The sequence below is a fragment of the Tasmannia lanceolata genome, unplaced genomic scaffold (assembly GCF_043159265.1).
Source record: "Tasmannia lanceolata isolate RefF3 unplaced genomic scaffold, GAP_Taslan_0.1 ptg000037l, whole genome shotgun sequence".
NCBI lineage: Eukaryota > Viridiplantae > Streptophyta > Magnoliopsida > Canellales > Winteraceae > Tasmannia > Tasmannia lanceolata.
Genome location: NW_027518714.1, coordinates 49,173,768 through 49,190,964, shown reverse-complemented (window position 1 = coordinate 49,190,964; position 17,197 = coordinate 49,173,768). Strand labels below are relative to the sequence as shown.

Sequence of the window (17,197 nt, the reverse complement as noted above, 5' to 3'; positions counted from 1 at the left end):
TTTTCTATCTTTTACTAGTCAGATTTTAGAAAATTTGGGTTACTTTTATAAAAAATTCTAAAAAAAACATGTAAATAAAAAATGTAGTTAATAGAACTCCAAAAATGTACAAGATCTAGAACACTGATTTGTGGTGGGTGCCACTGCAGATTGCACTGCAGCCAAACAATTACAAATCAGAGGTGGCTAATAATAAAAAATGAGCCAAAATCCTACATTCAAATAAGAGGGATGCTAAACTGACATGTGCCCTTGCAGAAACCGGTCGTAAGGGAGTCACCATTGGATTAATGTCATTTGCTTCTAACATTTACAGTGCCATTATAAATGCGCTCACCAGACATGGATCCAATGGTGGCGTCCTTGTGGGGAATGTTGTTGTGGGAATGTTAAAAATAAGGGTGGAAATGCTGGGAGCAGGGATGGAATTATGATTTGAATGCTTTACTTACTGTGTTGTTAACTTTACACCTTTGTTTCAATTAAAAGACCGAATGAGAGTCGTGTTAATTTAAGGAAAAACTTCAAAACATCGAAACAGATTTTAGAACATAGCTTCGTATATTTTTTTAAACAAAATTAATCAATATAATCTCATAAATCACTCCTGATTTCTTTTCTCAATGATCTTTCCAGTCTAATTTATGTTTCTTTTGTTTCTTTGATGCAGAAGAAGGTCGACGGGGTGAAATTGTCCGGAAGGTGATGGAAATAGATAACAGTTGGAATAACACAGCTATGAAATACATCGACATCTACAAATTCATAAGAGCATGATGGTAGCTACTACCCCGGGCTTTTTACTTAAATATGTTTTTTTTTTATAAATCACTTTATTTATTCTTTAAGCAATTGGGAAAATATACTTATAAAAGATGAAGAGTTCAGATCTGTAAACATTTGTGCCCTACTTATATATTTGTATGCTCATATTACTTTAATGATTGGAAATAGGCTAAGGGCATCAACTCCCACTGTTCATGTTTTTACGATTGATATTGTGCTCCTTGGCTAGGTCCATTCCATTGAGGCTTGATGATCTTTGTATCAATACCCTTCCCTTGCGCTACAGACAACATCAGTCAATACCACTAGGTTAGGCAGAATTTATCATTCGCAGCCACAGTCTCAAGCAGTTGGGACTCAGCCTGCTTTGTCGAAGCCATTCTACAATGTGGCCAATCAGTTGAAGAAAATCTTCCTGCCCAGATCTGTGCAGTATAGAATAGTCATATACAAGTCCAACCAGAGTCGCACATCAGTTCGGTTATCTGCTACTCGGCCAACTACTCGATATGGGTATTGATATGAACACTCTGTTGAATAGGAGAAATCTCCAATTGCTCAAGTCCTGAACCTTCCTTTCCTCTATTCTAATAAAAGGTCTTGGTTCTTCATAGATCGAATTACGGTTGCCCACTATTGAGTAAAGGGGATGAAGCAGAGGCGGTTCATTAAAGGGTGTATGCTAAGAATCATTTATAGGCTACTATAATAATAGAAATGAAAAAAATGAACTTGCTATAAAAGGAAATAGAAAAGGAAAAAAAGATTAATACACTCATAGGGCTCAAGTTAAAACTAGCTATTTATGGGGAGCGAGGAACGTGGAACACAAATGACTGAATTGAGGAATGAAAGGGAAGGAAGGAAGGAATCCATAGGTAAAAACAGCGGATAGATCGGAGAATCGGCTGTTTTTTTATAATTTCCTTCCTACTTCCTGCCCAGCACCCACTTAGCAGCGGTTTAGTCGTTCAGTTCGGTGCTTCTCTCCAGAGGGGCCTCATTTTACTTGAGAAAAGCATTGCTAACAAGAGTTGTTACATGTGTTTGTTAAAAGAGAGGTCGACTAAGCCTCCCTTTCACTACTTTCGCACGCTAGTAGGGAAAGGTTTGTGTCCTACTCCTGTCGTCTGCCTCTCTAGATGCTCGGCAACTGCTGCTGGGGAAATCTCTGAATTGTCATGTCGTCGATGTCGGGCTCAGCAATCACTAGACTCTCTGGCCCTATATTGGCCATCTCTGACTCAGTATCTACCATCATGGACCCGGTTGCGCCAGGAAGTCAAAGTCATGGGGTTTGTTCGTTCTCCAGAAGACGTAATAAAATACTCTTCCCACCCACTACGTAGTGATGCCTCTCTACATCTTGATTGAGTTTTATTTTTTCATTTTCTGTACCTTTATCTTAATTTCGTGCTGTTTCTTGTGTTCCTTTTCCCTTCTGGTCTGTTACTTTTTCAATTATGTTTGGTGTGTTTCGGCAACTCCCTATTCCTAGTAGGAGTTGCCAACATCAGTTGTTTGTTTCATGCGAGTCCAAGACTCATTATTGGACTTAAAAGTAAACGTAATTTTGAGTCCAATAGTAATAAAAAAAGCTAGAGTACTATTCATTTTAGATTTTGACAACCGATTACGAGTCCAAGACCAATTATTGGACTTAAAAGTAAACGTAATTTTGAGTCCAATAAGAATCGGTTTTGGACTCACAATCGGTTGTCCAAATCTAAAACGGACTGATGCATTTAGGTATTGTCAAGAATATTGAAGCATTATTTGAAACTTTTTTTTTTTTATGTTTTTCAATATGTTTAGTATTTATAAAGCCTACTAAACCTCTATTCCTCCGTTAAAGTTAGCTAAAATAGTATGCGAGTCCAAGACCAATTATTGGACTTAAAAGTAAACGTAATTTTGAGTCCAATAGTAATAAAAAAAGCAAGAGTACAATTCATTTTAGATTTTGAAAGCCGATTACGAGTCCAAGACCAATTATTGGACTCAAAAGTAAACGTAATTTTGAGTCCAATAAGAATCAGTTTTGGACTTACAGTCGGTTGTCAAAATCTAAAATGAGCAGATGCGTTTTAGGTATTGTCAAGAATAGTGAAGCATTATTTGAAACTTTATTTTTTTTAAGTTTTTCAATATGTTTGGTTTTTATAAAGCCTACTAAACCTCTATTCCTCTGTTAAAGTTAGCTAAAATGGTATGGCTACCAAAAGGTAGAAGAAGATCATTGATTAAAGTTTTCTTTTCTATTTTTTACTAGTCAGATTTTAGAAAATTTGGGTTACTTTTATCAAAAATTCTAAAAAAACAGGTAAATAAAAAATGTAGTTAATAGAACTCCAAAAATGTACAAGATCCAGAACACTGATTTGTGGTGGGTGCCACTGCAGTTTGCACTGCAGCCAAACAATTACAAATTAGAAGTGGCTAATAACAAAAAATGAGCCAAAATCCTACATTCAAATAAGTGGGAGGCTAAATTGTCATGTGCCCTTGCAGAAACCGGTCACAAGGGCGTCACCATTTGAATAATGTCATTTTCTTCTAACATTTAAAGTGCCATTATAAATGCGCTCACCAGACATGGATCCAATGGTGGTGTCCTTGTGGGGAATGTTGCTGTGGGAATGTTAAAAATAAGGGTGGAAATGCTGGGAGCAGGGATGGAATTATGATTTGAATGCTTTACTTACTGTGTTGTTGACTTTACACCTCTCTTTCAATTAAAAGACCGAATTCGAGTCATGTTAATTTGAAGTAAAACTTCAAAACATCGAAACAGATTTTAGAACATAGCTTTGAATATTTTTAAAACAAAATTAATCAATCTAACCTTATAAATCAGTCCTGATTTTTTTTCTCAATGATCTTTCCTGTCTATTTTATGTTTCTTTTATTTCTTTGATGTAGAAGAAGATCGATGGGGTGAAATTGTCAGGAAGGTGATGGAAATAGATAACAACTGGAATAACACAGCAGGGGAATACATCGACATCTAAATATGTTGTTTTTATTAAATCACTTTATTTATTCTTTAAGCAATTGGGAAAATATACTTATATATTTGTATGCTCATATTACTTTAATGATTGGAAATAGGCTAAGGGCATCAGTTCCCACTGTTCATGTTTTTACGATTGTTATGAAAAAGAGATTAATATTAAAAGGGGGGAAAAATACCCTCCATCTCTTTGTAATCTTTTTCGTCGCTTGCCATTTGGGTTTTTGTGAAAAACGTTTATGTTGATTTGTTTTAAAACCGTGAGGTACAGATGGGCAAATGAATAAATAACTGAGAAGGGAAATCAGGAAATGCTAGTTGTTTTAAAAACTCGAATAAATGTTATTTTTGTAGAAAACCAAAATTCAAGGACGAAAATGGCCCCGGCTTCGACTAATTTTGGCTTCGAGTAACTCATTTTTGAGTTCGACTAACCTATTTTTCATTTCGGCCAAGTTTTTTTTGCTTCGACTAACTTTTTTGGGTTTGAGCAAACTATTTTTGATTCGAGTAAACTGTTTTTTGGCTTCAACTAAGCATTTTTTACTTCAACTAAAATATTTTTTGCTTCGACTAACTTTTATTGGCTTTGAGTAACTCATTTTTGGCTCCGAGTAACCTATTTTTGACTTCGACTATCCTATTATTGGCTTCGACTAAGGACTTTTGACTTTGACTAACATATTTTTGGCTTCGACTAAGCATTTTTGGCTTGGACTAACCTATTTTGGCTCCGACTAAGCATTTTCTTGGCTTCGACTTACTTTTTTTAGCTTCGAGTAATCTATTTTGGATTCGAGTAAACTATTTTTGGCGTTGACTAAGCATTTTTTACTTCGACTAACATGTTTTTAGTTTCGACTAAACTTTTTTGGCTTCGAGTAACTCATTTTTGGATTCGACTACCTATTTTGGCTTCAACTAACCTATTTTTGGCTTTAACTAAGCATTTTTGGCTTCGACTAACCTATTTTTTGTTGGAGAAGATGAATTAGTAGATGGTGTAGAACAGAAATGATAAGAAGATAAGAGATGTTTAAAGGCACGTAAATGCTTTCCTTAAGATGATTTTCACCCCCACTAGTAGTGTGCAAAGGGGACCACGAACTCACCTCCAAGATACAATAAAGCCCTGTTCCAAACCAATTGTTTAATGACGTTCTACACTTAACGGCACCAAACCTGAATCACATTCAGATTTATCAAGTATTTGAGGCCCAAGTGTCTGTTTCTGCAAAAAAACAGAACGCTTGACGAAGCTTCAAAAGGACAGTAGAAAAGAATGTAGTAGGGGATTTAAGAGAGAGAGAGAGAGTGCTTTTGGAATTAGAAGATTTGGGTTTGCCAAAGTGAAAATCGAATTCTATATGGAATGGGCATTTTCCATTATTTTTATATAGCCTCTGGTGTCTCTTCTGTATGAATCACACCTCTACAATGTATCTATTTAGAGCGGGTTTGTTTCTGGTCGTTAGATCACACCAATCCTGTAGTGATTGTTGGCTCGAGTAAAACCTTCCTCCAACCCCGTGAACACTAGATTAATCATCCACGGTGCGGATCGCACCCTTTGGGCTCTTGACCTTTGGGACAGTGTGACACAATCCAACGGTCATCATACACTAGCTGTTACACCATCATCTAACGGATCGGATCGCACCCGCTCGAGCACTAACCGTTGGAGCACATCCGACCGAACCCATTACCAAACCCGACCGATTACACCAAGTCAGATCGGACGGTCCAGATCAAATCTAGAAAATTTTTAGTGCTCCAATTGCTCCTTGCGACGATGTGTCGTGCACCTTAAAAGGTGCTAATAAAGCACCCTACAGCCCATTGCCCACACTGTGCACATACAGACGGTGCGTTGCACCGTCTCGTGGTTCCACCTTTGGCTAAAACCCAATGTGCATGAAACTAAGAAGAGAAGAGTGTAAAGCTATATAAGCCCATCTATTTCTTTCTCCACTTCACATGTGAGACTATGTTTTTACACTACACTTCTACACTCTCTACAAAAAGCAACTTTTTCAAAAGAAAATTTTTTCTTTTCCGAAACACTTTAAGAAAATATTTTCCAAATGACAATTTTGACTACAAAAATCATGATTTTGAAAATCAAAATCTAACAATTTTGGCTTCGACTAAGCATTTTTGGCTTCGACTAACCTGTTGTTGGCATCGACTAAGCAATTTTAGCTTCGACTACCCTATCTTTGGTTTCGACTAAGCATTTTTTATCATTTCCAGCGTTTTTAGCATTTGCTGGGATTTAAGATCACTTGTCTTCTTGCGCATGTGTCAGAACATAGGAACTCGTCTTTTTGACAAAATGGAATATTTTTTGCTAGCAGTCCTCTAAAGCATCAGCCGTCTTGATTAGACATACATACCCATTGTGGGCCAAAATTTATCGTTTGGATTGTCAGATGATTCAACTAGTCATAGTCATGTTGAGAATACTTCTTATCTTTATTGAAGTGAAATATATATATTAAAAAGGAAGTAATCCTACGAAGCCCCAAAGACTAACCTGTAGTGGAGTCGATTAAATCCGTATATGGCACATGGCATGGGAAGGGTTGGTTTTGTAAATTTAAGAAAAAGTAAAAAAAAGAAAAAAAAACTTAAATAGAGCACTCAAGAGATAGATAAGGTAAGTGATAAGAATAAGTAATATGGAAAGGTAATCCTAATAAACTAAGTTGCCTAATCTAAATAATTACCAAATCTACTACTCAAAAATCCAATGTTCTGTTCTTAATGGATCTGATATATTCTATCATACAATATATAGGTTTTCAGACAGCAACCAAATACCTTTTACTGACCAAGCTTTCCCTTGATGAAACAAAGTCTGAAGGGCAAAAGATAGTCCACTTGCCCAGGGCCGGAGGCACATATAGCATGAGGGGGGCCATGTAATTTGAATGGATCGTGGCTAAGACATAGGTGGGTACGATCCGAAGTGGATCTGTTGACACCCCTAATGGCTATACATGCATGCTTAGGTTCTTTAGTGGCCACGTCGTAATGGTAGTCAACTTGTATAGCAAGGGACCACCTGATCATACATAACCCTAGTTCAAATGGCATTTATTTGGAAATTTAGCTATAGAAGAAGAGCATATTAATCAACAGAGCCAATGGTCAAACATGATTTCATTTGGAAAATAAAGACGAAACTCTTTGTTGTGACAGATGTTGGGTATATTTTGGTGTTCTATTGAAAATCTCTCTCTCAATCCCAACTGGAAGTTGGTAGAAACGGTGGTCTTGCTTGGGTGTGATTTTTCTTCACTCTCTTGACATTATTTTGATTGATCGAGCCATCCTCTTCTCGGAATTTTTGGGCCTCAAGATCTGAAGTTTGGGGTTGCTCTCTTGGGCGTGAGAAGTTTGGGGGGATACTCTCTCTCACACAGCAGTAGATTTGAGACAATTTTGGAAGGCTTCTTGCTAGCGGTCCAAATTCTTCTTGATTTGGGTTAATCTCGGTTTTTGGGGGTCGTTTTCGGAGACCTAATCTGTTGGAGACCGAAACTTTGGTGGAAATTTTGGGCCGTGGGTAGAAGAACCAAGGGTTCTCACGGAAGTAAATTTATTTTCCTTTCACAACACTTTGGGGGTTCTCAGTGCTACTCTTCTCTTGAAAACCGAATTGTGGTTGTTGCAATCCAAAAAGTGGTGGGAGAAATTCTTCGGTCCAGAAACGTTAGTGGTCGAATCACTGCGGAAAGTTCTTGTCGGCGAACTCCGTTGCTATCGCTATTTTGGAAGGGTTTTTGGCTCCCTATTTGCTACAGATCAGGTGCACTCTTGCCAACTTTTATTTCATCTAAATAATACAATGGAAAAGAATTCTATGCCTTTTGAGATGGTCAAACTTCAATCCTTTGGTGGGTCTGAGTTTAACTCTTGGAAGCGAAAGACTCAATTCGGTCTAAAATATATGAATTGTTTTTACACCGTTTTGAGTACCTTTGTTGAGACGGATGAAGAAGTTGATGAATCTCAATGGCTTAGAGATGAGGATTTCTGCAAAGACTACTTGTTGAATTGTCTTTGAGATCGTCTTGCAGAAACCTATAGTAAATATAACACTGCTAAAGCAATATAGGACAACTTAGATGCTCAATTCAAGAAGCAGGAAGAATTGTCCAAGACCCATCTGGTGGACAAATTCACGGATTTTAAGTTTCAAGAAGACAAGGAAATCACTCCTCTAGTCACTGATCTAGAGAATTTGAGATCTAAGTTGCATAATGAGAAAATAGTTGTCTGTGATTCGTTTCTTGTGGGTGCAATTATATACAAGTTACCATCTGTATGACACTCTTTCAAAACCGAGATGTATCGGAAAAAGGTGCAAGTGGGACTGGATGATCTCAAACGATTCATTCGAATCGAAGATGAGAATCGAGCTAGGAATAACTTGGAGATGGTTAGACAGCAACAGTCTGCTGCTAACGCGGTAACATATCCCAAGAAATTTCCTCGAAAATCCAAGTCACCTAAAAGTGACCATTCCAAGTTGGAGGCCAAAAAGACTATCTTTCAGAAAAAGAAGGGCAAGTGCCACAACTGTGGAAAATGGGGTCATTTTGCTGCAGAGTGTAAACAACCTAAGAAGGCTAAATCTGACACACCACAAAAGGAAGCTCATATGATGGTGGGCAGTGCTGCGCCTAAGAGTTTTATTGCCATGTTAGGCAATGGTAAGGCCAGTACTTCTTCAGACTGGTGGTTAGATACAGGAGCCACCTGCCATGTTTGCAACTCGAAGAAACTACTTACGGATGCTGTTGGCGTGAAAGAGACCATTACAGTGGCTAGTGGAGCTGAGGCAAAGGTGACTCATACTGGAACTGCGAACCTGGTCCTTTCTTCAGGTAAAATACTAACTTTAAAAAATGTTAAAGTAGTTCCTGCTATTCAAAAGAATTTAATTTCTATTAGTCTTTTAGACAATGCTGGCATGTGTTCATCTTTTTTGGGTGGTAGAGTAACTTCTCAAGTTGCTCTCCTTGAGGATTCCACTATCTTCTCCAAGGAACTTAAATACGGCGTTCCTTCCGCCTTATACAAATCGAGCTTCGAGCTCCAAGGGTCTTCTACGGCGCCCTTTGTGACAAATACAAAGAAGATGAAAGGTTTTAGCTTACTTGCCTCTAGATAGGTTAATTACATGTAAAACTCATTCACTCTCACAAGAAAAAGATCACCAAATGAAAAACCCTAAAATCTCTCAAGAATAATCTAAGGTAAAGGCACAAGAGAGAGATGGAGAGTGAAAATCTTGAGGAGGAGAATGAATGCTTTTTAGCGCATTTAGAATATTTTGTAAACTCCTTAGATGGTTCCCCAAAAGTCCCAAGGTTCATATAAATAGAGGGGAGAAAATATGCCTTTTTTAAGCTCCCCAACGGTCTTCTCGGAGTCCGAGCTCGGAGCTCCGAGTGGGTCGTAGGCCCATTATTTTTTTTAACCTGGAACCATTTTCGGAGTTCCGAGAAGCCTATGCACAGCAGTTTTTCCTTATTTTTTTTGCTGATTTTGTTTGGGCTTTTGGAACTTTATTTTATCAAGTTAAATGGAATGTCATGAGGGTCCAACAATGTTGGGACACCACTATGAACATTCACAAACCCATTAAGTTCTACTTAGATTGATTTTAACTCTCCTTTATGCCATAGACCTAGACTATACATGAAGGACCATTTACATTCGAATTTTACTTGGTCTTCAATCTTGTTGGCACCTTGTAGAGGCTTTGACATGTCTTCACTCAACTCCATTGATGCTTGAGTCAAGCTTGAACTTTTGAGTTGATTGCCATCATTGTTGGGCATGAGTTCAACCTTGTCTTTGAATACTTTTGACTTGCTTTTGTGTTGGTCTTCTTTTGTCTTTGACTTGCCTTTGTGATGGTGATGCCTTTTTCATGCCTTTGAGCTTGAATGATTTGTCATTTGTCGTTCAATCTCGAGGATGCTAAAGCTATGAACACAATAACTTTGCCAATGAAAATCATTAGTGTATAAAACCTTTTTTATAACAAATTGAGTTTGTTAATCATCAAAATATTTTAATGGAAGTACTTGTTGAACCCTTGGGCTAACAAGAAGCATTGTACAGCCTTATCAACCATGGAAGCAGAGAACATTTCTATGTCTCTAGCTGGTAGAGAAGCATTATGGTTGAGAAGATTTCTAAGACACATTGCTTTTGTAGATAAACCAATACAACCTATCAAATTGTACTATAATATTAAGGCAGCAATACAAACTGCAACCAATAAAAGGTTTACAAGTAATGCGAGACATATTGCATTTAAGTATCATCATATAAGAAAATTAGTTAAGAAGGGAAAAGTGTTGTTGGAATATATTACAAGTTATCAAATGCTAGTAGACCCTGTTACTAAACTTTTATCTGGAGAGAGGATTTTTAGGACCTCGAGAGATATGGGATTACGACCGGTGATGTGAGATGATATTGGTTCTCGCCTACGCTTCTTGAAATTTCAACTTAGAGTTCAAAGGAAATTTAGCCAATAAACCATCCGTGAAATGTTGTGAGAGACAACATTTCAAGTGCATATGCTTATAAATAAATTCCAATTTCTATCTAGCCATATGCACTTTTCACTTTTGGAAAAGTTATGTTCACTTAATGAATTCATAGACTATTAAGTTAGAGTGAGCGAAAGCACTCTTGATGAATTCACCTTTGTGAGTGTAGAAGTCATGGTTGGTTCCTATAGGTTTATCCTCTAAAATCCTAAAACTCTAACCAAAACTAAAAATAAGCATAGACCTATAAAGCGCGGCTTTAAAAGAATCAATAGCCCAAGTGGAGTCTGAATATAGTAGATCTATAGTCTAAAGATTAAGATCAGGGTTTTATCCTCTTAACCGAATAGATGTAGTGAGCTATGTTCTGCCATAGGTTCAAGATTCATTCACTTAATAGTATACATTGCACTACATTATTTTTACCCTATTTCAAAGGTAATATTTATACTTTCAAAATTTTTTTAAATGGTGGGGGATTGTTAAGATATTTAAAAAAAAAAACATTTTAAATTGAATTATAGTGCATGATTTTTCATAAAAGGCATTTGGGTATAGTGATTAGTATTTGATTTTTTATATTATAGGTCATGGTTCAAGTCTCAAGAGCATTGCCTTTTTGTGCAATTGATCTCCTCTATGGGATGATATCAACTGTTGATGAGAAATCTCACCCAATGGTTGAGATTGATCCTCCCAAAGGTTATGTGTTATAAGTCTTTTCATTGTGAGTTGATCTCAACCATTGATGGAAAAACTCATTCAATGGTTGAAAATCATACTCTCCAAAGACATTATAGCTAACAATAACCAACCTTTCAATTTCAAATTTGAAAGGCAGAAATACGTAAGACACCTATAGAATTTAATTGTGTTAGATGGTGGTGATTAGGAGAGAGAATCCTTCCTATTGAATGAAATAAGAGAAGAAACATCTATCGGTGGAGAAAAAGGAGAAAAGTTGTTTCTTAAAAGACACATCCCATGGAAAAGGAAAAGAGATTGGGTGAGAGAGTCATTTAGAGAAATCTATAAATAGAGGGAAAAAAGCCATTATAATAGAACGAAAAATACTTGAAAAAGGTAGTGTACTTTTTAACAGTACACTCATTACAAATAGCGTCATTGTTCTCTCTCATTCGCTCCCCATTAAGTGCTCTTGTTGACTTAACCCATACCACTATTGTTTGTTTTTCTTGTTAATTTTTGGCGATTGATTCATTGTAAATCAACGGATTGCAACCGTTGATTAAATGAGAGTGTGTCGGGCATTATATCATAGGGACAGTGATTCCTAGAGCACCTGCATTTTTTTTAGATATTATCCTATTGTGAAGGAATCTACCGTCTTAAAGACAACACCTTATGTGGTGTACCTTGTCCTTAATTTGATAATCATCTTATTTATTTCTCCCATCACCATTTCATTTCAAATCTGTTCACCGCTTTAGCCCATTCCAAACAGTAACTGAGCTAGACCTGGTAAACGGGTGGACCGGGCTGGGTTTGACCCCACCCGTATGGGTCCGGGTCAAACGGGTCGGGTAAAAAATGACCCGTGAAATTTACGAGTCACTAATCGTGGAGCCGGACCCCACCCGTAAGGGCCGGGTCGACCCGCAGGACACCTGCTTTTTTCTTTTTTCTTTGCTGTTTTTTTCCCACACTAAGATGATCCAAACCATCCATGTGATGGGCAATAACATAAATAGGTTGAGCCCAAAAAGTCATTTCCATAGGATGATCCTAGCCCTCTGATCTATGTAGGAATTGCATATTATTATTTATGGAAACCTCTATAGATCGGAGTGCTAGGATCATCCTAAGGAAATGATTTTTGGGGCACAACCTATTTGAGTTGTGTTCCATCACATGAATAGTTTAGATCATCCTAAGATGTGGTCGATACAGTACAATTTGAAAAATACGGGATATAATGGCTTACACCATATAAAATCTAAATTATTTGGGTTTTTACGGGCACAAACGGGCACCTGTGGGTCCACCTGGCCCGGCCCAGTTTTGACGTGATCTGTACGGCCTGGTTAAATTTCAAAAGGGTCACTAACTAGTGACCCGGACCCCATAAATTACGGGCGGCTGGGAGGACCCGCGGGTCCGGGTCACCTTTTGCCAAGTCTAAACTGAGCCTACCAGAGAGCCTCTAGTTTCAATCCGACACAAAAGCTTTGATTCCAAATTCTAATGGCCTTAATTCCATACCCCAACAAATGCTCTGTTTCAAAATTGTTTTTTGCAAGGTCTAAACTGAGCCTACCAGAGAGCCTCTAGTTTCAAACCGACACAAAAGCTTTGATTCCAAATTCTAATGGCCTTAATTCCATACCCCAACAAATGCTCTGTTTTAAAATTATGAAAAAAATTGGAAATGTTACTAAACACTCTGTCGATCTCAATTTCTTAATTTCAACAAAAGGATCCAAATCTTTATTCCATATTTAACCTCTCTAAACTTCTGAAAACATGTTGATCACCATGACCACTTTCGATTGTAGCTAGAAATAAAAACACAAGGAAACTCATACAGACTTATAATACAACGTTTATATACTACGATTTATCATTTCTTAAAGTTGGGCTCTGAAGGACTCTTGCTTGAGCTTACAGGCATTAAATTACGTTTTATGAGTGCGTCTTTGATTCCCTTCAATTTTTGGAGAACATCTCTCATACTAATGCGTGCTTCAGGCAAATCGAGGGCACAAGATAACCCAACACCGAGAATGGAAATCAAGCATTCTTGCTGTTTTATGGTGTACCCGGGTTGGCCTTTGTACATGAAATCATCAATGGGCAGAAGTTCGGGGTCCAGTACATCGAGAATGTTATTAGAGAAAGCCGAATAAACCCATCTGTATAAGCTTAGATCTCCAACGAAAAAATTGTCTGTTGGGCTTTTCCCAGTGAAAAGCTCCAACAGCATGACCCCATAACTGTAAACATCTCCTCTCATTGACGGTTTCCCTCCCATCCCATATTCTGTTTGGAACTCCAAAGGTTAGAAACAGAGAGCAAGTCAATTTACAAATAAGGTTAGAAAAGTTGAATATTGTGTGCTGTAGGTGTGTGTGTGGCATCATAGAAACTTTTTTGCACGCCATTTTCCAGCATTCCATCCCTTTTCCATATAAATTTTTTTTTCCAATTAGGCTATGTTTGGCTGCCATGAATTTTTATATATATAAAATATGAGTCTGTCAGGTGCTGGGAAAGGCAAGGAGGGTGAGAGAGGGAAAGGACTGAGACAGCATGGGTGTGGAGAGGGTGAAAAGTGGCCAAAAAAACTGGGAAAAGTAAAACTCAATTCGACATTTGAGTTTCCTTTGTCCATATTTTTCAGCCACTTCCCACCATCTCCTAACCCATGCCCTCTCCACTTCCACGAAAAAAATATTCATGTTTGTTAAACATGGCCCAAAAATTTTACCTGCATGAAAACAGCCCCTAAGAGGAAAGTTACTAATGCTATGATGAAAAGGTTTCTATTACCTGGAGGTATATAACCTATGGACCCCTTGAGACCATGTGTGGTCGATTTGGATTGCTGATCAACCCCTTCTTCTACCAGCAATTTGGCCAACCCGAAGTCCCCTACCTTTGCCGTCATTTCCTCGTTCAAGAGCACATTGCTAGGCTTAAGATCACAATGTACCACAGGTGCTTCACAGTCATGGTGGAGATAATCCATAGCACTTGCAACATCAATGGCGATATTCAGTCTCTCCATAACACTCAGCCCATATCCACTTTCATGCCTTCTTCTGTGCTGAACCCAATCGTCTAAGCTCCCATTATTCATAAACTCATATACCAGAGCCTGGAAATCGATGTTTCTGAAGTCAATAGTCGAGCATGAAGTGATCAGTTTAACAAGATTACGGTGTCTGACATTCTTCAGAGCTTCACATTCTGCAAGAAAGCTCTTGGACGCTCCCTTTCTTATGAGGTCGAGGACTTTCACTGCGACAGTCATTCCGTTGCTTAGAATTCCTTTGTAGACGGATCCAAAGCTCCCTCTTCCAACTAGATTTGTTTGACTAAAATAATCCGTCGCTATTAGAAGTCCTTCATAAGAAACCATTTGATGCATCCCCTTGAAGGATTCATGCATCTCTGCAACTTCTGTTGCATGTTTTCGTTTGGAAAAGAACACCCATTTCAAGCCAACAAGAAAACATAGGATGATGAATCCTGCAGTTGGGATGACAATAAGAAGTATGACCGATCTGTTGTGCCAACACGATCTTCTTCCGTGACAGGATGGAACTCGACTATTGTCACATATGGAAGAAGTGCAAAGCTTTGAATTGCCTTCAAGATGCACTTGTGATAGATTTCTAAAGATGCCAGTTTTCGGAACTTCTCCTTCTAGATTATTGAAGGAGAGGTTCAAGGATTGAAGAGCCTGAAGTTTCTGAAAATCATTGGGAATTGTGCCCGATAGCTGATTCATGGAGAGGTCTAGATTCTGTAATCCTTTCACACCTCCAAGAGTAAGAGGAATAGGGCCTGAGAATAAGTTATTGGCCATAAACAGATCCTGCAAGCTCCTACAATCTCCAATGGAGTTGGGGATGCTTCCTGATAAGCGATTGCTGGAGATGTCAATCACTGCAACTTGTTCCAATTTACCTACCTCTTGAGGCAGAGGTCCTGTGAGAGAGTTCTTGGATAAATTGAGAAAAGAGGCCATACTAGTGAGGCTGAGCACTTCCTTGGGTATGGTCCCATTGAGCTTGTTGTTTGATAGATCTAATGAAAGTAAACTTTGGTAGTTCCCAAAGCTGGTGGGTATTCCTCCCTCCAAATCATTTCCAAACAACTGAAGTTCATTCAGATTGGAAAGATTTCCAAGGGATGCCGGAATTACGCCAGCGATCGCATTTCTGGCCAAATCTAAAATCTGAAGTAACTGAAGTTGGCCAATTTCTTTAGGGAGCTCTCCGGAGATGAAATTATAGCTCAAATTCAGCAGAGCCAAGTTGCTCAGACGGCCTATCGAGGGAGGTATATCACCATAGATCTGATTCCCACCCATGTAAAATTTTGTGAGCCCCTTTGCGAGATTCCCAACAGACTCTGGAAGCACTCCCTCGAAAAGATTTTCATCCAAAGCAAGGAATTCAAGTTTCGTGCTGTTTGTCAAAGAAGTAATGAAACTTAGGCCATCGTCCCCTGTGCTGACAAGCCGATTAAACCCGACATTATACATGCGGAGCTCGGGGAGATTTCCTAGTCCTTCAGGGACTGACCCGACATGAAAATTGTGTGACATTCTAATACTTTGGATCTTGGTGAGATTGTTCAGCGATTGTGGAATTGCACCGGTGAATTTGTTGAAGCAAGAATGAAATAACAGCATATTCGGGAGCTTAAGGGCGAAATCATTTGGAAATTCACCCCACAGTTGGTTTGAGGCAAACGCAAATGTAATAAGGGAGGAGATGTTGTACAGCGAGATAGGAAGAGTACCAGTGAGACTGTTTAATGAGATCTGCAGGTGTTTTAAATTTTGTAGGCGGCCTATGTCAGTCGGTATTGTTCCGTGGAGAGAGTTTGTGGCCAACTCTAGAGTGGTAAGTGTTGTGATGTTTCCAATTGACGGCGGGATTTCCCCAAATAGAAGATTTCGGCTCAAAGTCAGTACTTGGAGCTTTGGAAGAAGTCCGAGGTCAGTAGGAATTTGTCCCGATATCATATTTCCAGACATTTCGAGAACCGTGAGTTCCAAACACCTGCTTAAGTTAAGAGGAAGAGAACCTTCGATGCTGTTGGAGCTCACATTTAGGACCTTTAGTCGAAATAAATCAGCGATCCGACCCGGGAGAAAGCCTGTGAGTTTGTTGTTTTGTAGGTGAAGGAAACGAAGTAAAGAGAGATTTCCAATGTTCGGAGTAATCGAACCAACTAATCCGAGGCCCCGCAAATCAATACCGGAGACTCTCTGCCTCACTTTGTGGCATGAAACCCCGGTCCAATTGCAAGGACTAGAGTAGTCATTCCATGAGGAAAGGGTGTTGGAAGGGTCACTTATTATTAAAGACTTAAAAGAAAGTAACGCCTCCTTGTCCGTAAGAGAGTTGAACTGGGCTGATTCTACTGTAATAAGAAATGGGCTTTTTTGTAATGCGGAAAGGAGAGCCAAAACAACTAGGGAGAACAGAAGATAGAAACCCATAACGCTGCAGTAGAAGAAATGTGAGAAAATAACTATGGCTGTAGGAAAGATGCGGCAAGAAAATTGAAGGGGAGACGAGAAAATCTCATTCAAAGAAAGAGAACTTATGTGTGATGAGGTGCAAAATCTCAGTTGTGTTTTTATAAGAGAGCAACGCTGCCCATTGGTAGAAAAAGTCCATGCTTGGGCTGATTCTATTGGCGAAAACTTTTTGAGCTCTTAAATTACGAACGAAACTTGGCTCAGGTCAGGGTATGAGGAAAGTTCCTAGCAAGGGTTGTGGAAATATCAATTACTTCTGAAAATAAAAAGCAAGCATGGAATTTATATTTTTACACTCCACACTCTTTGCTATTATAGGGGGTATGAGGAACTTTCCTCAGACCCCGACCTAAGCCAAGCTTCGTTCTTAAATTACCACCTCTCTTCTGAGAAATACACAACCTCACCTACTATTTGCATTATCAATGTCAAATACCCACCCTGTATTAAATTGGTGCCCGAAACATGAACCGCATGGTATATGTGAGAAAAACATAACTACTCTTTATTACATAACATACTCCTTTTAGTCATTTGAAATTTAATTTTTTTTTAAAATAAGCTACTTTTATTAAATAT

At 38.5% G+C, this 17,197-nt stretch overlaps 1 protein-coding gene across 1 annotated transcript; it reads right to left on the bottom strand.

Moving 5' to 3' along the window:
- Positions 1-12,802: 12,802 nt before the first annotated feature.
- LOC143862455 (uncharacterized) lies at positions 12,803-16,706 on the bottom strand. The gene is made up of 2 exons (XM_077373508.1): positions 13,888-16,706; positions 12,803-13,377 (listed from the first exon to the last, which is right to left on the bottom strand). The coding sequence occupies exons 1-2, from the start codon at positions 16,574-16,576 to the stop codon at positions 12,959-12,961; spliced, it is 3,108 nt and encodes a 1,035-aa protein (XP_077229623.1). The 5' UTR covers positions 16,577-16,706; the 3' UTR covers positions 12,803-12,958.
- Positions 16,707-17,197: the final 491 nt, after the last annotated feature.